Here is a 25837-nt window from a genome sequence, read left to right as displayed (position 1 = left end):
CTCTTTAACAGCCTATTTACTGATATCCTCATGGGCCTAGCAGTGTGTGTCCTTGCATCTTCTTGCACGTACTCTGAATTTGGATGAAAACTTAATCCGGCTTCTCTTTTATGACACATACAGAATAAGCTTACAGTCTGTGGTCCAACATAGCTAGTTGTGACTACCCTCTTGGTCCCCGCTTTGAAACCAACTAGACGCATCCCATCAACATTCAGTGTTTGTAATGGCTATCTCTTATTGTTTCACAGCACTCAACAACTTCACTGACCTTATAGGACTGTGGAACACTTTCATATGTGAAACACCATGTGTCAGTCCATTGCTGCTGCACAGCTGGTGCATCAATTCATGAGATGTAGAATACAGATACTGCTGAGGGGGAACAAAGTACAACATATTAGAAAGTTTGCTGTGGAAGGACAACAGTAACAGCATACCATGATCTTGACTGAAGGTAAAGTTCAATATCTTAGCTACGGTTTTAGTATCGACCTTGATTCAGACTTTTGTATCAACATCATGCCACATAGATGGTGTATAATTTCCAGTGGCGCTGGATCCCCATCAGTATGAATTGGCAAAAGTCAGGAGGTGATCTTTACAGAAAACGTAGAGGTGGTGTAAAGCACATATATTTGCAGCATACGAAATGTCAGGGGGGGGAGAGCTTCGAGGTGTGTGTGCCCTGTTGGCTCATGTTTTGTATAATAGTTCCAGGCCTACGGCCTGTTAGTCTGGTACTATTCCTGCCAGACGCTGGAAGGAAAAAGGGTTGCTAGGACTGCAACAGTTCACCAAGGTATTAGACAGCTCAAAATCCCAGGCAAGGTAATTGCTGTTATTCTTTTGAGAAGTATCAGATACATCTACCGAGGCACCAGAGACTGGAGCAATTTGGAGTCACTTTTGGCAAATCCTCAATAGCCCATACCCTTTCATTTCATTCTTTGTAAAGCACATTCTTTAGTGGGCTGCTTGGAGCCTACATTTGGCATGAAGAAAACATTGGAATTGGTGCACTGTGAATCACTCTAGGAGATCCTTAGACTTACAGGAATTTTGACAATATTATTGTATAAAGAGTAAAGTTAATCTACTGGTTTTAAAATTGGTGTAAAAATGTATTGGGAGCATGTCCTTTCTTCTTTATGATTGAAATTCGAATGAAAAGCGGCCCTGTGATTTTAAACCTATGCTTTTCAGTATTAGCATGAAGTGAATAATAGCCATATCCCAAAGTCAGTGAAGATAGCATGTTAGACTCTGAGATGATGTTGCATGTTATCAGTCCTTAGAGCTTTGGTGGCATTTGTAAGATATGTACGTATTGGATTTTGAGGGATTCTTTTATCAAGAGATGGTAGGGTGGGACGTGTGGCCAAGGGAGAATCGGTAAGGCCTAGACGGATCTTGGCTCAGACAGAAAAGGATGGGTAGTGTTAACAGTACCAGGCTATGATGGTGGGAAGAGGGAGGAAATGGGAAGCCAGGGTGCGTGCGGGGCGGTGGGTAGAGGGAGGGTTCTGTGTGGGGAGTTGTAGTGATGCAGTGTGATATGACGAGGTAACTGGAGGAGAATGTCAACCTGGACTGGGTGAGGGTAGTAGGGTTTATGAGGGGTGGAGAGTCCAGAGTGTGTGTGGGGGAGTCTGCATCTTGTTGCCTTTTGCAAAAGAATGCGACTTAAGGAGATGCGCGGAGTACAGTTGCAGATCCACGAAGTGTTAGTCGAGAAGAGGTACTGAGTGGGATGCGACTGTAAAGAGCCGGGTTTGTTCCAATCACAGTAATAAAACAGTTGAGAAACTACAACTCAGTTATTAGGCCTTGGCGTGCACCTGCTTGCAATGATCCTTTCCCCAGATTATCTCCTGTAAAACAACCCTGGGTTGAGATGTTGTCATGGCTTCGGCAAATTGACCAAATCTGTCATGATAAATAGGTCCTGAATGCAGCATTGGTCATGGAGAGTGACTCGACAATGTGGCTGTAACAACAGCATTGCTGATTGTTGTGTCTTGTCAAATTTATATTTTTTACCATTTTAGTGAGGAAAAACGGGGGGGAACATAAACAACAAATGAAACGTTCGTTGAGTTGAATTATAGTTTCTAATTGGTTCCTCTGTATGAATGTAAGGACATCATTATTTTACTATTCGAAGTAAATAATATTTGGTAACTTTGTTGATTCATTCATTTCGTCCCTAGCATTATTTGTTGGGGAGATTGTATATTTTTTATTATTTTTTATTCATGTATTTGTTTACTATGATGAAGATGTGGTGTAATTGGTTGTTATTATTATTCATTATTTGCTACCAAGAGAATTGTATTTTGTCTCTATTGTTTATTCATTTCTTGTTAGGAAAGAGATTTGGATTAAGGTTTAATTTCCAGCAAAAAAAATATGGAAACACTGTTGCTTGTCGACACAAGAAAATTTTGAAAAAGTTTACTGCACAGTTTCCAAAGGTGTGCCTCCACTGTGCTAACATATTAGAATTTGTACATGAGTTGACAAATCTAATTTTAGTTTTTTAAACTACTTTACATGATCACGACTATGGAGAGTAGGGGGGGGCTGATCAAATACAGGAGTTGTTGTATTAACATCAGATGGCGGTTAATTATTAAAATAAGCAGATAACCTGTATGCATAGGCCTGTGGAGGTGCCTACTTTTTCCTTCACTCGTATTTCTTTGACAGACTGGTGTTGAAAACCATTCTTTTAATAAATCGACAATTATAAAGAATTATATATTAGTTTACTATTTCACATTTCTCATTATGCATACATCATTCTTAGAAAATATATGATAATTTAACAATATAAATAATGGTGCCTAACGTGACAGGTGTAGCTTCATGGAGGATCAAAACGGCTTGTTGCTATTTAATTCATTTGAAATACACCGTCCTAATAAGGAATAGTGTCGTATTTGCCATATTGCAGTGCATACCTCCATCTGGAAAGGAGAGCGGATACTCTGATCAAGGTCCCAACAGAACAGGTCAGTGTAGATCATGTAGGTCTAGTTGAACACACCAATAAGAAACATGTGTCTATGAGGTGGTCGAAGTGGGCAGGCTATTCGATGACAGCATATCAAAGAAAAACAAATGTTTTTGAGGGGCTGTTCTCAAGTGTCTCGTAGTTAGCGGAATATTATCGTGTAGAGTGATTAGTTATGGGTGTGGGTGACCATGAATTAATGAAAAAATATCATCACTGTTGGCTGATGGAAATCACACATTGAGCAGCCGTTAGATTATAATATCGATAAATATACCATTTCAACAGTTCCGACCTCTGAAACGAGTAGTGTGACAGTTCATTATTTAAGTAACTTTCTCAGTCGTAACTACTTACCAGGGTTTATACTAGCCCTCTTTTCAGATAAAAAAATACCGGTCCTTAAATATGCATTAAGTTATTAGTAGGACAATGAATAAGGCAAGAAAATGCAGGTTCTCTGACTTTTAAGCCCTGGGACCGGATACTCAAACGCGTTATGATGCCGTAACTCCTTTAAGGCGCCATAGCTTACGGCTGTATTCCTACGGCCCATGCACAAAGCAGGGGACCCGCCATAGTCGTACAAGTCAAGGCGTTGTAGATCAAGGCAGGGGGATAGTTACGGCGAACCGTAAAAGACCTTTTTTGAAACTCAAAATAATTACTACCTTACAATTTGTGTTTTTCTCAATCTGTGTAGTATCAGATGTACAAGAACTAATTCTAGACTACTAAATAAGTGTGATATTCCAATATAGCTGCGAGTTGCTTTCACCAAGAGGCGTGTATCTCAATCTAAACCTAGTACTGTAACTATAAACAAGGCATTATACTAAAACTATCTACGTACTTTTTTCACCTCGGATGTATGTGCGTGGTGAGTGGGGTGGGGGACTTTATTTGGGCCATTGCAAAAATTGGGGTGTAGAGGGGGAGGGGGGGGAGTATTACACTGCAATGTATTTTTTTGTTCATTATTGTGGGATAAGAATATGGTGGTTAGTGAGTGATGCACTATAGTGAATGGACAATGAAGGGATGTGTAAATGAGATTTACCTTTATATATACGATACAAGTTACCTTTAAATTTTTTCCTCAGATTATTTGTTATGTGATAATTGGTAAGAAAGTAAAACAATCCTTTCGAGGAGACAATACTTCGTGTCTAAATTTCACGGTAATCTTGGATTGTCACTTTTTTTTTTTTTTTTTTTTTTTTTTTTTTTTTTTTTTTGTGTTTTGTGTGTGGTGGTGTGTGGGGTGGGGGGTGTGTGTGGGGGGTGGGGGTGTGTGTGTTGTGTGTGGGGTGTTTGTGTGTGTGTGTGTGTGTGTGTGTGTAAAGAATGTTGCACATTTCTCAAGCGTTACCGATTTTAGAACACAGTAGTTAAAAAGTTTAATTATACCACGGGCTGGACATAGCGTGGTGTTTTCAAACAACTCCGCTGATGATTAATTACGGCTTGTTATTGGACAAGATTCCCCAAGAGCCGCTTAAAACATCAGTTGTAATTGGCCACCGAAGATCGGATGTAATTTGCGGCGGTTATGAGTCTTAAGGCGGGGATACGGTGCCGGAATAAAACGTTTGTGTGTACGAAGGCATGTCTGAGATACGGCACCTTAGCCGGGCCGTGACTTTTACGGTCGTATTATTCAAACGCTGATGCGAGCCCCGCAATTCAGTTCCGTATTATTAAAATATAAAAGTAAAATAATGAAAATTATGAAGATTTAACAGTGAATAAAATCAATGTAATCCTCATGGTCCAGATAATATATAAATAAACTTTAAAAAAATTTTAAAAATAAGGTACCTTTTTTGGTTTTTCGTTTTATGTTTTTTCAGGGGAATGTCTTATCTAAACAAGTTTTTTAAAAAAAAAAAATTGGGAGTGATATCGTGGTCATGCGGGTGGTGCGAGCACATCCCTCCTCACTTTTCCCGGTAAATGCTGTTTTCTCAGGGCGTAGAGGGTGACGTTGAAGGGGGGGAGGTGCGGTCCAATTGCAAAAGTGGACTGAGAAAAAAACGACGCGATAAGCAGCGCTGAAAACCCTCATTGAAAATGCGGGGGTAAATTAATGCCACGCAAAAACGGACTGCAGCCCGGTGGGAATGTTGGGCCTTGTGGTTTTTCATCCTGGGGGTTTATTTTCGTGGTTACTTTCCATGCCTGGGGGGGAGAGTGTTGGAGGGTGAGTGGGATATTTTAAATTAGTCAATACCTCCTGGAGTGATCCGGCCCGACGCCCGGAACACCTGGGCCCCTCTGGGGGACTGAGCTCGGGAAAGGGCCCTCCCCAAGAGAGCGCCAAGGAAGCCCCCTGTTTTGGACCCCTTTTCTGCCTTTGGGGAGACAGTCAGTTCCCCCCCTGACCCCCTTTTGCGTACCCGATGGTAAGCCAAGGGTTTTTGTTTGGGTGCTTTGACTCCTGCGGAGCAAAACACAAAATGGTCTGAACTCACGACGTCTGTTAGCGGTGTGGGGTGTGTTGTATTGATATATATATATATATATATAAATATATATATATATATAATATATATATAAAATCGTGTGTGTGTGTGTGTGTGGTTGTGTGTGTGTGTGTTGTGTGTGTGTGTGTGTGTGGGGGTGTGTGTGTGTGTGTGGGGTGTGTGTGTGTGTGTGTGTCACTCCGCACCATCATCTTTCTGCTGTCTACGAAAGGAATAGGTCCGACAGTGAAAACGACCCTGCCTGACTGTCTCGTTGACTATGATGCAGTGGCAGTATAGTGCTATACTCTTCCTCCAAGAAAGCTAGCAATATTGACAAGGTTACCTTCCGTAGACGTGACTTCCCCCGTGAAGTTTTATATTGGTGGAGTGTCCCTGTCCCTGTCCGACCCATTCGACCTCTTCCCCGTCAATGTCAGAAACTGCGTTTTGGCCACCCAGCCAACCACTGTCGCTTTCACTCTGCCAGCCGCCCTCTCTATACCTTACCTAGTCATGGCTGTTTTCAAATTACTCTGCTTGCCCATAGTTTTATTCCTAGGAGCTGTCCCGTCTGAGAAGCTTGCCTCTGAGGTAGCAGTTCCCACATTCAAACTAAGCCTCACTTACGTGAGACCAGGACAGGAAACTGGCGACTAGTTTTTTTTTTCTCTCTCTCTATCTATTTCAAAACTGTCCTCTCACTTCCCCAATACTTATCACTGCTCCTACGACATCCATTTACCTCTTCCCTTTCTCACAGAAACCTTTTGTTTCTCAGACCTCCCAACCAATTCCCCCCAGAAACTCTTGAAAACATCCAAAACTTCCTGAACATGACCCAGAGAACGCTTCCACTTCCTCTCCCACTTCTCCTTCTTTCCTGACCGTCTACATTCAAAGCATTGCCGCTATCTATCCTCTTCCTCCTCAGTTCCCCTCTTCCCACTTTCTCCAGCACACCCCATCGTCTCCTTCTCCATATGCACCATTTCCTCTTCTTGCCCCATTTCTCCCTACACCTTCCTTATGTCGTGACAATTGTCCTTCTCCGCATCCTTCCCTCCTGACATTCTTCCCGATACCTTCACTACTTTTCCCTTGTTTCCTTGTCTTATTTTCCCCTGATTCTTCTTCTACTTCTCCTAACTACCATTTCTACCTTATTACCCACTGATTGTGTTTCCGTAATCGCTCTTTTGTAGTTTTCCTCATACAGTCGTGCTCTCTTTTTCTCAGGCAATTACGATCCATTTGATTTATTCGCTCTGTGCCCTTAACCCTTTCCCTTTTACTAATCCGCGACGTACTCCAGTTCACCCTCCCACTTTACTACTCTTTTTCACTACCACACTATCGTTTAGAGCACTTTACACCCTTTTGAACATCCAGCCATTGATCCTATCATTAACTCATTTTTATCCTTTCGCCCAATACTTTATAATAGTGGCTATTGACCTTTGATGTTTTTTTTTCTGCACACACTTTGTATTCCTTTTCACACACGTGTATATAAAAAAATGTTCTCACAACGCAAATAATTGGGCGTGCCTGGCCACAGGCGAAACCTATCTAGCTTAATCACAGACTAACTCTATAATTGTGTCAACCGCAGGTCGTCCGCTGGGTTCCCGCGCATACCTGAATACTATCATCACATCATCAAGGTGCTAAACGCCGACGGGAGCGCATGGCCGCATCCCACCCTTCGCTTCCAGCCACAAGGGTCGTTCCCCATGCGAGTCTCCAGGCAGGACCTCGCCCATCTCTATTCCTCGCGACAGGTCTCATCAAATTACCCAGCCATGACCTCCTGGGTCTCCCGCGGGCCCTCAACCAGATTGTCTCGCAAAGAAACAACCTGTGAGCATGGTAAATCCACAGGAAGCAAGACTAGGATGTCCATTTAGCCTGAGTTTGTGATCCTGGATTAATGCAAGTAACAGGTCCCATGCCGGTGCTTCCAGTGTAGCCGTCGGTTGTACACATGGTCCTGGACCAACTGTACACCATGATCCGGCGTAAGACTTTTTACAAAAGGCATCAAGACGAGGTTCCATAAGTCAAAACTGGCAGTATCAAGGCCTGAAACACTTAGCTTGGTGCTTCTGCATAGGTACGCTACATCTCCAAAATGCCTCTTGGTTGAATCGAGTTCAATGGCTCCTGTTGCCTAGACCAATCCTCGCTGACTTCTTGGCCTGACGCCCAGAGCTATGGACCCAACGCTACGAAGGTAATGGCCTTTCAAGGGATAGCTGCTGACTGCTAGCTGCTGGGGGTGAACCTATGGTTTGGGGCTTGCCATCATCTTGACTGTCTCTCTTGCAGTCTGGTCTATTCTTCCCTGTTAATTCAGGGTGAGTGCAAGGCTGTGTCCTCTGGCACCACCACTTTTTCATACTAGATAATGCGCAGGGCTACTACCCAAAGATCATCGTAAATCATCCCACTTGCCATTCAAGGTCTCTAGACGCCGTATGATTGAGAATCTTCAATTACAAGTGACAAGGATGTCTGGTAAAATGCACAAACCATATGAGATTTTGTGTTTGAAACGTAGGCCGTAAGATCCAGGCCCTTTCACATTAATGTTTAACCCGCGTTATTAATTCTTTCGTGATACAGCAAATCTCCCTTGCCTATGGAGAGTGGATGTTATGGTTAATAGTTAAAAGCAAGATAATGTGCTTAGACACATAATGTCATTAGCACTATAGTTAATGTTAGGGAAGGGTGGTTGATTAGTGATTAGTTGTCTGCTGGGCAAAGGAATTGTGAGTGCAAGGGTTAGGGTCGAGTGTGTAATGGAGTTAGATTAATGAAGGATATGTTATGCGTTTGAGGAAGAGAATAGGTTGGTGAAGGTCGAAAGTGTGGATTCTGTAAGGATGGTGCTGATAGGTTGGGGGTCGGTGAAGTGAGGTAGGTGGGGGAAAGCAGGTGTAAGGTTTGTTTCACAAAACGTGGGCCGACAATAGGATGTGTGGCGATTGAAAGGGGAACTTAACATAAGGACATCATCAGTGTGGATCAGATTTGAAATGTGTGAGACGGGTGGGTTGTTCATGCGTACGCGGGCGAGAGCGGTCTCGCCAACATCGTTCCGATGAAATGGAGCTGAACCATGTGGAGATTTTGATAGTTTTAGCAGCTGTATTTTATTAGTGCGGGGCTTTAATAAAAGATTGCCATCGTTATACAAGACGGTCTTAAGTGTGGGTAATAATCTGTGGCTGGGATACTAAGAAGCGTGGTGCGTATGAGGTGGACATAGCAGCGTGGCGTGCTAGTGTATCTGCCTGTTCTTGCCGGGATTCCAACATGGCTGGGCACCCAGCAAAATTTGATTGTTTTTATGGCGTGTGGACAAGTAGAACACATTCTGGATCTTACAAACAAAGGGGGGTTGGTGATATGGATTTGACTTTATGAGAGGCATAAAGACTGGAAAAGAGGAAGGAGGAGAGTGAGTATATGGTGTTTTTAGTAGTAAAAAGAGGGGCATACAGTTTCTGTAGTAAGGACACTGGATTCAGGAGGAAGGAGTATTTGAAAGTAGCGATTGGGAAATTACTGGCAAACCAGCAACCGGAGGTGGATTTGGAGCCATCGTATATCGGGATATACTAAGGAAATGAGTGAGACATATCAGGAAATGGGTGAGACAGTAGGAGGGATAATTGATTTTGGTGGGTCGGGGGAAAACATAAGAACAAATATTGGTTAGGTCATAAGCTGGAGGATTGTGAATGGAACAGTATGGACAGAGAACGGGAGAGGTTGAGATGGGGTAAATGGAATGGGAGACAGGAGGGTAATCCAATGCGAAGTGGAGAAAGGAGTAGGTAACGTGGCGATGAAGCTAAAGGTAATAAGTCGGGATTGTGGGGATAGTTTGGTTTTAGTGAGTGGACGTTGGTGGATCGACATAGCATCGGAGAGAGAGCAAGGGCACGACGTCGAGATAGTGATGGTATCCTGATTCATTGTACAGGCTCGCACTGAGAGGAGCGAAAGGCACCTAGTGCTAAGACGAAGACCACAGTCATGGATATGATCAAGATGGGCAAGGAGAGATGTTGGAGCAGAGGAGTATATATGGCATCCATAATAAAGATGGAGAGGATCAAACGTAACATTAAGAGGAAGGAGAGTTTTGCGAGTCTGCTGAGCCCCATGATATATGGGAGAGTTTTTTAGATCGAGACGCGGAGAGCTTTTTTCTTTAATGTGTAGAATATGGTCTCGCCAGGCAGTTTGGAGTCAAAATGACACCTTAATTTTGCCAGAGAACGGCATTGGAGTGGATTGCGCATATAAGAAGAGTGTGGGTAGGGGACCTACCGTGAGCGAGAGAAAAAAAAAAAAAAGGGGGCAAAAAAATTTTTTTGGGGAGAAAGAATTTAGTAAGGTAGAAAAGCGGAAGCCATGGTTTTATTGGCGAGAATGGAAAGTTGGATGGTTCAGAAGCAATTATTTGATAAAGTTGCCGGGATTTTTCATGCTTCAGAATGGTTGCATAGATAAGCGAACGAGAGTATTGAGCGTTTTGCGATGGGGCTGACTGAAAAAATGAGGAAGAGATGAAGAGTGGAAAGAGAGTCGAGAAGTGGCTGGAGAAGATGGTAGTGGTATTGGAAAGGAGTAAATGACGGCAAGAGACAGTAGGCGAAAAGGAACAAGAAGGGGAGGGAAGCCCTGAAGAATGAGATGCTCCAGAAAGATTGGGGAAGAATATACAATGGTGCTTCAATCAAGGGCAGAATCGTCTAGAGAGTAGAAAGATGTGGGAAAAGTTGCAGAAACTTGTTTTATATCAGCAAAATGGGGTACAATTTCCCGTCATAATTTAACAGCTCAATTAAGTCTTGTGGTCTTTAACACACTTGGCCGTGAAATGCTCTCTCAAAGCCTGTGCTTTTTCGTGGCTGGCGGATTAAATGCCACTCAACGACGATGGCCCAGTACCCTACCCTCCACACTTAGGAAAGGAAATATTTTGTTTGAAAGACAAATTAACCTGTAATCTTTTGCAATATCCACCAACCACCTAACACTCTAGGAATGATCTCCACATGATACACAACACAACTTTCCAATCAACCCGAAAGATTTATGATACACTGAAAAGATGATGGCACATCTTTCACATACCAAAATGGGAGGGTTGAAAATTTTGGGCTTTGATAGAGACAGCGGTATTTGGTGATACAACTGACGCAGATCTAAATCAACAAAAGTAAATGTGCTCTTGCCGTCCACCGCTTGTAGGATCTGCTCAGTGTTCGATTCGTTTTAATGGCACGAAGCACAACTGTAACCCTCCGCCTTTTTTGTTAACAGGAACTATTACAGGGAGATATCGATTGCGAAACTGCCATTTGCAAACGTTTTAACTTATTTGTCGCTGATTTTAATCTCTATACTTCAATGTTGCATTGGGATAGGTTTTCTTATAAACGGGAGGACCTATGAAATAGCTCTGATGAATGAAGGCTGACACCGTCAGAGGACATTTCTCTAGAACTAACCCCTGTAAACTCTCTTGCTCTGATCAGCTTTCATTTCCCTGAACATTCTTTATTTCAGTTCCTTCTCTTTTACTTCTACTGATTCCAAGTTCGAATCAATAGCTTCTCCGAGTTTCACAGAAGCAGAATCACCCAAATAAACATTTTGACTAAACTCAATTACTCACTATATATGGAGTTTTTAAAAACCCCATCTTAGCGTTGGTGGTTTCTTAAGAGCATTAATACCCTCAAGTGGACTGGCTTGGCTGTACTATTTCTTGGAAAGAGACAGCATATATACGACTTTCTGTAAGAACATCACAGGTTGTACATTACCCTACTAAATGAACTACCACTGGTTCTGCATCTAATGAAATGAAAAAAAATACAAACTTTTTTTTTTTCCTTTCTCTCTATTATCCTTTCCCTGCTCTTTCCTATTTGTCCGTTCCCTCTTTTTAGCTCAAAATCCATATCACATCTCTACCTTTCACACCGCAAGGAATCCATACCCGTCTATCTGTTTTGTCTCCTCGCCATGGTAACCCGCCGAAGGCTTAACATGCCCTATCGGTCCTCGGGCAAACCCCTCCACCTCCAGTACTTAGCCGCGCGCTTAACCCGGACACCTTTAGGTTGTTTCCTTCTATTAGCAATGAGTTTTTCTCGCGATGTAGACGCAACCGGTGAGTGCTTGCAAATCATTCCATATAGCATGCTGTTCAAGGACTTTTACGATAATCTCTCTCCCTCCCTTTTATGACTATAGTAGAACCTTCCCACATTCTGTCTTCTTGTGCGTTCGAAAGGACTATCCTCCCATTCCTCAGTTATTTTACTGTGAACCTTATTATCTGAGTACTGCCCTTATTCTTCTTAGACCCTAGTGTGGCTTCTAATAGGCCTAACCATGGTGTCGCTTACGTCTTCCGCTTCTTACCAGTTGGGTAGTTGGAGAAGGATCTCGTTCCCTATAGTCTCTGGCTAAATGCAACAACTAACTCTCAGGTCGTCTCATTTGGCCCGTATCCTCATATGCCAAAAGACAAACTATCACACGATTCTGCTGTGTGCGCCTTCCTGCTGCAGGACGTGCGGGTCCACAATGACTAGCTTTGGCTGGTGTCAATCGAATTTTCGGGGTTTTCATTCCTTTTGTTGCCTACCTTGGTCGAGGGCTGCTCGGGATGAGGTGTGCTCTCACTTAGTCAGAGAGCCTGCCCTGGGGAACACTCTAAGTTTGGTGTAGCCGGCATCAATTGAATAAAGCGAAGCCGGGAGCTTTGACTTTGCTGAGGTGCAGACGCAACGGAGTGTCGTTCGGTCGTGGTGCCACTGTCCCTTCGTCTAAGAAGTAGGAGTGGTGGGTGCCGGGGTGTGGGTGTGACTCGGAGGGAAGTAGCTCGGTCTATGGGAGGTGGTTAAGGCGGCGCGGAGGACGGCCGTGGTGACGAGACGAGGGGGGGGCGTGGAGAAGTGGATAAGCGCGGGGCCACCGACACAACGTCGCGCGGAGCAGGTGGTATGACTATAGGTGGCGACACCTCAGGGGCAGAGCACTCCGTATGAGAGTGTTATATCGGGGGCAGCGAAGTCAGGGGTCGTGGGGAAACAGCTACTATCACTACTATAATCAAGAGCGGGAGAACGGTGAGTGGGAGCTGGCGTCGAGCGGTGATATCGATGAGCAGGGCTGCAGGGAATGGAGGGCCACAAAAAGAGGGTCATGTGGCTCCGCGCTGGAGGCTATGTATACACTGAACAAGCATGGACAATAGAATGCACGACATGGACGATGCAAAGTGCGCGCAGACAGATATCGCGAGGCAAGGAGTCCTAAATCTCAGGTAAATCAAAGGAATTCCGAAAGGTTAGAAACGGATAAGGTTCGGTGAAACAGTAACTGCACTCAACGGGAACCCAAACTCTCTCGCAAGGGAGTGTCACACTTCTTCTGTACGTCTCGTTCAGTCATGACTTCACTCGTATTCACGTGACATACCAGGGTCGTTGTTAACTCTCATTAGTCCCCATGCAGCGGCATTTTCAATCACGCCCATCTCGCGGTATCAGTTCTTACTATCCTCGCGGTCCAACCATCAGTGTCAAGACTCGAGGCCAGTTCGTCAAGCCAGAAGTGGTAAAAGGAACATGTCGGTTTATACAACTTCGTACGTGTGGCTAACGAATTCCGCTTTTCGACCTTTAGCTGATGGGAGACTAGTAATTTGGTCCTATGCGAAATAACATCATTACAAAGTAAATCAGCGGGTAATCGTGTATAGTGGTATTTTGAAACCTTGGAATATTCAATCAAGGTCTCGGTATTTACTGACTGAAACATAATATATAGGTCACTATAATTACAACACTTCAAAGATCGTATATCGCCTAGTTAATAATGGCATCAATAACTGGCAACACTACCATATGTATTTATCTACCGATTTTGGTGCAGGTAACTTGGATATATCGAGTAGTCTTATATAGTTAGATGGAGATATTGGATTTCTGCTGTTTAATCTATTTGCAGCAGCAAACCTATTTAATAAATGCAGTTTCGTGACCCTTTGTTGTGTGTCGAGTAATGCATATAGCTATTTGGATTTAGGCTATCATACACGCCGGCATTTTTATGGGTGGACATCGATTGCATTTATAAGGTTTATGCCGTGACCGGCCTCGTCTCTCTGCGCACCAACACAAGAGTAGGCTAGCGCCAGTGTGTTGCTAGTCCCACAGGGTGGTGTAAGCCTGAAACGTCCAAGAAGGGCCCCAGCACCCTGTGGGGAGGCAGGGCTAACGCAAATAAACACAAAATGACATGCTTTCCTTTATTTACACAAGTTTTTACCCATACACTTTTCTTAGGCACACAAGACTAAGGTGGAAACCAGCATGTCACACTGCACATCGATACAGTCTTAGTAAGCCAGGGCAACACAAAGTATATCAGGTCACAAGTGCAAACACATCGGAATCTTCACAGGAGCAGCACCCAACTGTGTCTCTCTTTGCTTGTTGTCCTCCGCTTCCTCCGCTGCTACAGCCATTTGCGTCATGTTTGCCCAGGTCATCTTTTCATATGTCACCATTTTACTATATAATATATCACTATATATGCATATATTATAATATATTTTATTAAACAAATTTTTTAAATTATAGTTCGTATGTATATCTAACATATATATATATATATAGTAGTATATATATATATATAGATAATATATATAACATATACACATAATCTATGGAAATGAGAGTCATTAATTATATGGTAATTGTTGCAATTTCTAAAATCTGTAATAATTCATTGCAATTGTTTGTTAGGTAAATTAAAAGAAGCCGTGTTAATATATTTTAAATAGCAGTTTAAAATGATCTTCTATGATGCGTCGCAATTCACGAGGTATATTCCGAATTATCATTTTGTGGGGCTTCGTGTCGGTGGTGTGCTCCTAGTTGCCCCCGCATTTGCGAGCACGCCCGCAGTGCAAACTTTAAATAATACGAAAAGTGCGGGGGAGCTGGGTTCTGGGGGATGATACAGCCCGACCGCGGGGACATTTAATAATACTGGCCACTAGGTCGCCGCAATCAAATCCCAGCGCGCTTCAAGTGGTAATCAATGGTCCTTTTGAGTATCTGGCCGGCTGGCCTCTTTGCATTATCCCGCAAGACACTAGTCAGTATTCACATGTTTCAGTCGAGATTGCTTCTTGAATATTCCCCCATGCTTTCTAATATTCTATTTATTCAGTCTCTTGAAATTTATTGAAAGTGTGGCTCTTTCACCTTGTACTTTCTCTGTGGCAGGCTGTTAAAAGGAATTTGATTATCACTGTTAACCGTCATATGTTGGTTCCACTAACTGGTGGCAGTTGCCTAACTTCGCACACAACTATGAACATTTATATCTTATCGCTGTGGCACCTAATTAATGAGAGTTTTTTGTTTTTCTTATTTAAGCATCTGCCAGAATTCCATCACAGAATAGGTTCAAATATGACGAAACTTTGCTAGATGGATTACTTTTAAGTTAAAAAATTCTCTTACACATACCTCTCTGAGACTACGTTCATGACAAAAGGCCTTTTTTGCAAAAGACAGATCGTACACTTTTGGGCTTACTATAAGTTAATCGAATTTAGTGAATAGCAGTAGTTGCCTAGAAATTCATATAAGAAAGATTCTATGTTGTTTAAGAAAAGATAAAAACAATATTTAAAGAATGCAAACCAGACATTTTGTGTCTTTTAGCTGGTGTAGTATCACTATCCTTGGAGCTTTTTATTTAAATAAAAGGTACCGGTGGGAGAAGTATTACTCTATTTGAGGTTCTTTGGTAGCATACTACAGCAGTTTCATTGTCGAAGGAATCATTCTAATATCACTGTACAATTCATGTACGCAGCTTTTCCTTCTATTCTGCCCCCAAAACGGTTGTTCTGAAAGAATACTGCAGCACTTTTTTATTCGAAGTATCACATTCTTTTCAAACCTGAAGGCTAGAGTCTTGGCTGTGCCCAACCACGCTATTGCATAGTCGTTCACTCTCCTAGATTTTGAAACTGTCAATTGCCAACTTTCAACGAAAGACAGTCACTATCTCAAGGTCTCTTTTTCACTCTGTTGTATATTTACTTGTAAAAAAATCCATTAGAAAAGGGATATTTATCAGATCCAATGAGAACGAATCAAGCGGGAACAGTATCTAAAAGATTCCCTTCACTCTATTGATACAACGCTTTTTCTTTGCATGTATATTTTATAGAAAAAGGGATACAATGAAATTCCCGCGTTCCGCAAAAGTCAAACTCAGACAACGGCTAATCTTTAACGGTGCTTCATTAACTTTATGAAGTGGCAACAGGTGGTAACCAACTTTGACTAATTCATACGAGTAAAACTCTCTAATATGTGTTATTTGAGCTGTGATTTTCTGATTGACCTGTTTAGACTGGTGCCATCAGTCGCTACTTTACATACCTACGGGTGGTCAGAGGAACTTTTTATGTGTAAGCAGAAGTTTTCGAGAAGAAATATTTAAATAACAACATCGCCTAATGAGTCCTGTTGCTGACTCAGTGCAATGAAACGTCAATAAATCCTTTGGAAACGGTATTGGGTCGATACGAGTGTTCATATAATCTCATTAGCGTGGTTCGAAGGACGCTTTCAAAATTTGTCAGCTATCGACCAGTGAAACACCTAGTGGGTGAATTTTGCCGGTGAGAAAAAAGGTCTAATTGGTATCAAGCAACTCCGATTAGAAAAGAATTGATTCACATATATAGGCCTTTTTAAATGATGTGATAGTGAATTTGGTATTATATTATGCGTCAATCATATACTGTATCTATGTTATATTTTAACTATATATAAAATATTAGATATGAATAGATAAAGATATATATATGTATACATTATAGACATATATATATTATGTGATAATCGTATATAAACTACAAATATATATTATCTATATTATATTTATATACATACACATATATAAGTGTATATATAATACAATATAAACACATACACACACACATCACACACCCACACAGATATTTGCTGGTGTGAGGTATGTCGATTACTCATGTTTCCTAGTGTGTAAGTACTGTGCTGGCATTCATACACGTTAACAATTAGGGAGAAGCGCTGCATGCATGGTGCCACATTCATGGGAACGAACACACAGTGGCAAGCCCCCGCACTACACCATTCTGATTTTGTCAAAAGTTGCGAGGTGGTTTGATGGGAGTGGTAGTGTATGGACTACTAGTCGTCTCCGACGGTTAATCTGGATAGCTCGCGTAGTGTGTGACGACGCTCGCCCTGGTGGCTTATGGCTGATAGGAGTGGTTGACTTACCTGAACTAAAGTGCGCGTGACGGAGTCGCTCTCCGCCGTGTCTGCTGGTTTGGTGTCCATGGCTTGGTGCTTGGGTTTCGAAGCTCGGCTCTAGACGCCATAAGGTCTGTACCGTGCGCCGTGGTGCCCAACGCACAGCAGGTTACAAACCTCCTTGCGAACAAATGTCGTGTGCACGCGACACTTCTGCAGGGGTGTACTGGGTTCCTAGTCGGAGGAGAGTGGCGCGAACCGGCCGCCCCTTCGATGAGAGGCCGACACGTTAGGCCCACTGTACTGAGTGCCCGGGACCTTTTTGGTTTAAGATCTTACGTAGGTGTAACATAGTGGGTCCCGACCTGCTGCTGTTGAGTGATGTATTTCAATGATCTCGTTCATGGTCGAAAGGCTAAAATGGAAACTCACCCTTCCCAATACATAATCGGGACTGCCTTCTGTGGATACGTAATACCCGGGAGACTACAAATGAAGAAGTCTAGGTCGGATTGGACCATCTGTGAGCAAACTAATCTGGAGCCGATATCTCTGAGGCAGTCCGTTGTTTCTTGCGACCGTTCGTCGTTCTGTGCAACCTCCAGGGAAGCCGCTGGTGCAAGACGTATCCTGGTCGTTGCGTTCCGTTGGATCCATCAGCTGCGTGGAGAAGAGGGAGCATGCTGGCATGGATGCACCTACTTGCTCGGCTCAGCCTTCTTTCGCCTCAGGCATTGACTTTACCTTATAATAAAAAAGTGGGTTAGAGACATAATGCCGGTATATTAGTCGGGTCACTGACAAATGGTGGCCTTATTTATGATATAATATAATAGTATATATTAATACATAAGGCCACCATTTGTCAGTGCCGACTATGGCATTATTGTCTCTACCCACTTGTTATACTATGGTAATAGTCTAATGCCTGGCGAAAAATGTGGGAGCCAAGCTGTTGCCCATGCAGCATTCTCCCTCTCTCCATACGCAGCTGATGGTATCCAAAGGAACGGCAAAGACCGATACGGTCTGGCCCAGCGGCGTCCCTTGGAGTTGCCAAACGAGGTCGACAGTAAACAACGGACTGCCTCAGAGATTCGTCTCCAGATTTTTAGCTCAGTGGTTCACTCCCGACCTTTGTCATCCCCCCCTTTATAGATATGGCCCACAAGGCAGTGGATTTGTATTGAGGGGTGAGTCTCCCATACCTTTGACCCATGAACGACTGAACTACAAAACAGCAGTCGGGCACCACTATTGTATCTATGTTAGACTAAACCATAGCCTCCGGGCTAGTACAGTGGACGTGTCGGCCTCTCATCCGAGGGGTCGGCGGTTCGCGCCCCGCTCCCGAGCGCGAGAAGTTGCAATTGGCGGCCAATGATGTTCTGTTGTGGTTGGGCACCACGGCGGGGATATAGGACTCGTGCTTAGCCGAGCTAGCACCAGCTGACACAAGGCGGAGGGTGATATGTGGTGTTTGTGTTCGCTTAGTCATGTAGTCCCCGTGCGACCTGGCATAGCGCCGGCGAGTGGTTACGCTTCGGCATATAGTCTGTGGACTATCCTTAAGACTAAAAACCAATTATTTATGGCAAATGGCCGTGTGTGGTGTTTGCCGGGGCCGCTACCTTGCATGGTGTGTGGTATGAATGTGGCACATTGCATGTGCATGCGCGCTCTCTACTGGATGAAACGTTGGTATTGGAATAGTCACACGCATTGTGTCTGTACTTGGTGAATATAATACATTATATATCATAGGGAACTATACCGATAGATATGCCTAGTAGAAACATTGCTAGAGTGTATTGGGCTAATATGTGATGATTTAGTATCACCAGCACACACAACTATTATCTGGTGTGTTGTGTGCTGCGTGGGTGTACTGTTCTTTTACTTGATGTATTATATTGTACATAGTATGATCACGTATGTGGGTGTAATGATAGTAGAGATATTATGAAGATTTCTATAGTAATTAAAGTCACCGTACATTATTATGTATGTGTTTTATATTATTACTGAGCGAATATATACTAATGTGTTAAGTGAGGTGATACCTGAATACATATATATAGAGGGGTAGGGTAGGTTGTTGATATAGATATATAATATATATATATATATGTAACTTGATACATATATGACATATAATACACATATATATAATACCACATCACCTCAGCACATCATGTTAAAAGTATATATGTTAATTCATTCTTTTCTCTCGTTTTGAATATAATTATGACCTTTTTTCACCGCAATTCAACTCAGTTGTTTCACTGTTCGATAGCTGATCACATTTTGAAAGCGTCTTCGATCGCTACTGAGCATTATAGAAACTCCGTATCGCAATTACCGTTTCCAAGGATTAACGTTCATTGCTGATCAGCAACGGCTCAAGGGCGATTGTTGTTATTATATATTTTTCATTCGAAACTCTGTTACAAAATAGTTCCTTGACACCCGTGGTATGTAAGTAGCGATGTGCACCAGTCTAACAGTCAATCATCAATCACAGCTCAGAATAACACCATTAGGAGATTTTATTATTAGATTGGTCAATGTTTTACCCTGGCTGGCCACTTCCATAAAGTTTGAAAGCCGTTTAAAGATTAGGCTTCTGAGTTGCTTTGGGGAACGCGGTGAATTTCTTGTATCCCTTTCTTAAATATCCATTGCCCAAGAAAGCGTTGTTTATGTGAAGCTCTTTGTTCTTTCCCGCTCTGGATTCGTTCTCATTGACTGGGTAAATATTCCCTTTTCTAATTGATTTTTTACAAGTAAATATACAAACCCCCCATGAGTGAAAAGAAAGTGTGCAGATAGTGCTGTCTTCGTTGAAAGTGAGCAGATTGGAAAAACAGTTTCATAAATCTAGGAGATGTGAACGCACTTGCAATCAGCGTCGTTGCAAGCAATTACGTTATGCCTTTCAGATTTTGAAAGAATTGTTGACTACTTCGATACTAAAAAAGTGCTGTCAGTATCCTTTCGATGAACACAGCCGTTTTGGGCAGAATAGAATGGAAAAGCTGCTACATGATTTTCAGTGATATTTAGATGTTTTCAAATGACGGCTGTAAAGTATCTCAGACCTAACACGATGAATCTGTTCGTCGCTCTTCTGTTGTTTTTTAAAGTTAAAAAGCTCCTGATTAGTGTGGATACTATCATCAAAAAAGAACAGCTAAAACAGAAATGTCTGTGTGCATTCTTAAATTTTTTTTTTTTTCCATTAAAAATATAAGAATCTTTTTTTGAATTCAAGAATACTGCTATTAGTGTATTTTTTACTACATATGTTATAGAGGAGATGGTTTTGATCAAAAAATCCCTTTGTCATGAACGAGTCTCATAGAGGATATGTAGTAATGTTTAACTTAGTAGTCCCTCTAGCAATTTCGTCCATATTTTAACCTATGTTCTGTGATTGCATCCTGGAGTAAAATAAGAAAGTCGGTAAAATAAAGGATCTCTAATGTGCCACCGGTAATAAGTAAATGTTCATGAGTATTGTGAGTTTGGGCAATGCACATTTGTGGACAAATGACGGTAAGCTTGATAATCAAATTCTTTACAGTGCACTGGACATACGAGGTGAAAGGCACTCTTTCATAAAATTTCCAAGATGTCCGAATAAATAGAATTTAAGAAAGCGTGAGGGAATATAAGAAACAATCTTGCTGACCTGGTGAACTGGCTTTGACTCTTGTCTTGCGGATATAATAAGCACAAGGGCGCAGGGCCGAGAGGACTTCAAACAACGATACCCTTGCTTACACTTGAAGCGCGCTGGATTTGAGGTTGCGGGCGACCTAGTGGCCCGGGTATTATTAAATGTCCCCGCGGGTCGGCTTTCCCCAGCACCAGCTCCCCCCGCACTTTTCCGTATTAGTTAAGTTTGGCGGGCTGCTCGCAAATGGCGGGGCAACTAGAGCACCCCGCACGAAGCCCCACAAAATGATAATTTGGATATACTCCTGTAATGCGACAATCATATGAGGATCATTTTAAACTGCTATTTAAATATATTACACGGCCTTATGTTACTAACAATACATTGCAATGAATTATTACAGAATTTTAAGAAATTGCACCAATTACCATATCTTACTATGACTCTTCAGTTTCCATATATTGTGTAATATGTATATATATATATATAATATATATATATATATAGATATATATATATATGTCTATATAATATATATCATCATAATATATATTATATATATATTCTATATATATATAATATATACAAAATGGGTTAACATGGAAAAGGATGACCTGGGCAACATGACGCAATCGTCTGGTGAGCGGAGGAGCGGAGGAACAAGCCAAGAGGAGACACAGTTGGGTGCTGCTCCTGTGAAGATCTCGTGTGTGCCCTTGTGACCTGATATACTTTGTGTTTGCCCTGTGTATAAGTCTGTACTCGTGCAGTGTGACATGCTGGTTCCCCCTGTATTGTGGCCCTATAGAAAGTGTATGGGTAAATAACTTGTGTAAATGACATATAGGAAGACCTCGTCATTGTTTGTGTTTATTGTGTGCCCTCTGCCCTCCCCACATGGTGCTAGGTGCCTACTTGGAGCTGTTCAGTGTGTTCACCACCCTGTTGGTAGCACACACTGTCTGCCCTAGCCTAGCTTGTGTTGGTGGCTAAGAGCGAGGCGGTCGCCCTTCATCTCTCTATACTCTCTCTCTCTCTCTCTTCTACTCTCTCTCTCTCTCTTCTCTCTCTCTCTCTCTTCTCTCTCTCTCCCCTTTGTCTCTCTCTCTTCTCTCTTCTTCTCTCTCTCTCTCTCTCTCCTCTCTCTCTCTCTCTCTCTCTTCTCTCTTTTTCTCTCTCTCTCTCTCTCTCTCTCTCTGTCATTCCTCTCTCTCTCTCTCTCTCTCTCTCTCTCTCTCTCTCTCTCTCTCTCTCTCTCTCTCTCTCTCTCTCTCTCTCTCTCTCTCTCTCTCTCTCTCTCTGGTGATAATGTCATAATTTTCAAATTTTGCAATAATTGTTATTGTAAGCTGTCCCCTCCCCTTATAAGGCCTTAAAAAAAACTTTTTTTCTTTGTTCTAGACTCTGACGCGATGTGACTGCAAGTTGGGGAAAGCAAAAACAGGCACAAGAGGAATTCCCTCCCCAAGCAGTGTTGGGTGGGAAGGTGGAGCTGTTTTGCATCATGGTTCACACCTCAGATTTGGGTATGTTTCTAAAAATCTGAATTAAAGTGTGTTTTGGTTGACATATCTTTGATTAATTCTCTCTTTTTGGGAGGTTATTATAGTATACCATATCTGCAATTATAGAAATATTTCTTTTGTATTAGCTGATTGATTCTTGTAAGGGGACCATCACCATCTAATCAGGGTATTCTTAATATGGGACCTAAAAAAGAAAAAAGAAAAAAGGAAAAAAAAAATTATATCCTTCATTTATTATCTAGAAGTTTTACCGATTATTTTTTATATTCATTTCATTAATTTCAATATTTGTGTTTGAAATTTCAGAACTAAAAATTGTTTCATTATTCAAAATATATTCAAAAAATAAAAAATTTAATCGGTACCAAAAACTATAAACTTTCCACTCTACAAAATGCAACATAAATTAAGAGAATTGTACAAGTATTTTCAAAGTTATAAGCAAAAAACAAAAAACAAATGAGGTAAGGCAGTTTGAATATTTACATCTGGCAAGCACATGTAGCACCACTCTACAGACTTGAATCACTATTGCCACGGCTTGTTCATAGCTCATAGACACCCGAGAGTTGCCAGTTGTTGATTTAAGTGAATTCTGTGAACACATGTTTTCAACGTTATTTTACAGTAAAAAATTCTAAGATTATTTCATTGGGTGCATGTAACAACCAAGCTTTTTATTATTTCCCTACTAACTCCATCACCTTTTTTGACTAACATGGTCATGGTCCCCTTAATAAGCACAGAAACTCGGCAGTGTTCAGTAGTAGTTACCAAGCTTTGTAGACTGTATGGTTTGACATCCCCTTTTCCTTCCAGATGCCTCCAGTTTGTGTTCAGTATTGTTGAAGAGGCGAGTAAAGCTGACTGGGTTGAAACTACACTTAGTATATATGATAAGTTTTTTAAACAAGAAGAGGAGAAAGAAGAAGAAGAAGTTAAAGAAGAGGAAGAAGAAGAAGGAGATGAGGAAAAAAAAAACAAGAAGGAGGAAAAGAACTCAAAATCGTGAGATTTTAAGGAATTGTATAATAGGACTGTTAATTATGTTTCTTGAATTTATAGTTACAGTCTTTTGTTTGTCACCTGGAATGTTTATGAAGTAAGTGTGATGAATATACAATACTAGAAATATAATTTTATCTAGGAGTATTTACAAGAATAGAGGTGAAATATTTATTAGAAAATTTAATTCTCTACAAAGTCCTCTGTGGGCTTCTTAGTGGCCTGATGTAGAACATCTTTAAGGTGATGGTAAGTGATCTTTCACCAAAGCACATGTATTACAGAAGAATGTAATATGTGGGAAATACACTGAAATCTGTTCTTGACTGTGTAAAGAAGTCGTAAAACAAGTGGCATTAACAAGATTTTGAAGCAGAATCTCCTACTCATTTGTGTTCATGAAGGTAAAGATTGGTTGAAGAAGATTGTTTCTCTATTACTTAAAGCTTAGTATTAACTCACATCCTCCCAAATGGAACCCAACAATGAGTGGCAGCTATTTTGTGGCATGGTCAGTACTGTAGGGTTTTGCCACATTATCCAGATTATTGTGATCTGATTGTGTGTGGGAGGTCTATGCACAATTACTGATTAGTAATATAGATGCAATGTGTCATTTTCAACTTGTGACTTTTTTGATTAAGCTAGAGTTGGTATTATGGAGGTATAATGCAGGTTCTTACTGATCATCGTGGGACTTTTTTTAATCTGATGGTTAGTTTATTGGGATTTTGCAAAAACCATCTTTGTAATTTTACCCATGTTCTTATAATATTATGTTGGTACATGGTTGTAGCTTATCTTTTGTGTACCAAAAAAGCCACAGTCTTGTTATCTAAAGCTCTCAACACTGAACAATCTATATGTATTTTTAGTGCTTAATATATTATGTAACTGGTAATGTATATATTAATGAAACTTTACTTCATGTCCTAATACATTTACAAGGATTGTACATACTGTACAAATTTAATGATGTTATTTTATACTCCTACAATACACGTTATGTCAGTGTCCCACCTCCTTCCCAAGACTGAAGTGTTGCCAGATCATCCCCTACATACCTTGACTTTAACTGTTTATCAATTACTGTAAGAAAATTTATATATATATTTTTTTTACAGTTTTCTTTAGCTTCAGTGACATATATTTGTCTTTTGGGGAAACCAGAATAATTTTTAAAAATTATATTGATTATTGGAATTTGACATTTATGGAAGATGTGGAATTATTTTGCACATTATTTATTAGCATATTACGAACATTATTCCACTTCCGTTGTGTGGTTACATGGTATGTTGGTGAAGGTCTTGGTACAGTGTACCTGATATTTGCATGTCATGGTCTTTAATAAGATGAAAACTTCATATAGTCTAACATTTGTTTCATTTTCAAAAATGGAAATTATACTAACATTGTGTCATTCACTGCATGCATGAAGATACAGCCTCTGAAAACAGTGGTTACCAGGGGATGGTTCAGTGTAGCTTATGGAACACCAGTTGCCATGTTGAAACTGCCAAGTTAGACTACCTAAAATAACTATGCATTTATCTCAAGTTCTGAATGGATCTGGTAAAAAAAAAATCCCATTTGATACATGGTAAATATACTAAAAGTTTTGTTTCTTTTCTTTATTCTATGCAGTATATTTTTATTCTGTACAAAGAGCTTCCTTGGCTTCCTCTTTCCATAGAACAGTTATCATGTACATAAGTGTTCCTAAATATAGGAACTTACAAAAAATTATTGAACATCCATTTAGTAAACTCTTAAGTTAACAGCACATTTATTTGAATTAGAGTAAAAACTCTAAGTGTCGAGTATCTAAATTTTTAAACATGCAATTGTTTACTTTTCACACTTTTAAATCACTATTTCTTTGTGAGAACAAGAGACAGAGAAACACTAAGACTACTTTTTCATTTCATCTCAGCCAGTGCATCAATATATTGTTTTATCAAACCTTTTCCACAATTACACATACCAAACCTGCACCACATTGGACTGTTTCTTATGCATTTTGATTTTGTTGTGAATTGTATATTAATTAGATATTTGTACCAATTCTTTGGATGAATTTATAGGCAAACTTTTTTCTTTTTTTTTCCTGGATGTTACTGTAACTTTTTTTTTACTGTATTCTCTATAGCTTTTGTATATTTTTGTCTTCTGTGACTATATTCTATCTACTTCAAAGACCACATATATATTTGTAAAGAATTTGTTTAGATTTTGTTTTTATGTATGGTTATAATACATAGTCTTGTGCAACATCACTAAGTGAAAATTTCATGTCATGCATTGTAAAGTTGACAGAAATTGAAAGTTCATAGTTAAACAAATTTAAAGTGTAATTTATAGCTGAAAGAATATTTATTTTAGCTTAATTTTTTACTTAACAGTATGTATATCATGTCAAATATTGAGCATTATTTGTAAATCTTACGGGAAGGATTGGTGTCCACATTAAATTTAACTACAAAATAAGAACTTCAGAAAAGGTTCATATAAATGTCCAGTATAGAAAACTTTAGTTGGTGATTGCTTGATGTACATAAGAGTTATAATGAAGTATTCATCAGCTAAATGTTATCACTTTAGCATTAATTGTTGCCAAGATTATTTTTGTGGCTCACTTGTTACATTGAATGTGTAAACCCATGACATCTTGCAAGTATGTAGTGTATTTCTCCTTAATACTTATTCTAAACTCTGGTAAAGAAAACTGTGAAAAAACATATCTCAACAATATGTGAGGTTGGCCAACA

The 25837-nt window shown here is 40.8% G+C and overlaps 1 protein-coding gene across 1 annotated transcript in view; it reads left to right on the top strand.

Annotated features, from left to right (window-relative positions):
• LOC119577940 (PHD finger protein 12-like) overlaps positions 1-25837 on the top strand; it is a gene marked incomplete in the record, with an annotated part of 64821 nt that overhangs the window by 37414 nt on the left and 1570 nt on the right. The window contains 2 exon segments of the mRNA XM_037925628.1: positions 21937-22061; positions 22881-25837. The exon segment at positions 22881-25837 is cut by the window's right edge and continues 1570 nt beyond it. Of these exon segments, the coding sequence (XP_037781556.1) occupies positions 21937-22061; positions 22881-23073 (318 nt within the window).

Source organism: Penaeus monodon, chromosome 10, assembly GCF_015228065.2.
Source record: "Penaeus monodon isolate SGIC_2016 chromosome 10, NSTDA_Pmon_1, whole genome shotgun sequence".
Classification (NCBI taxonomy): domain Eukaryota; kingdom Metazoa; phylum Arthropoda; class Malacostraca; order Decapoda; family Penaeidae; genus Penaeus; species Penaeus monodon.
Note: the sequence above shows the minus strand (reverse complement) of the source record. Positions and strands in the feature narration are given on the sequence as shown.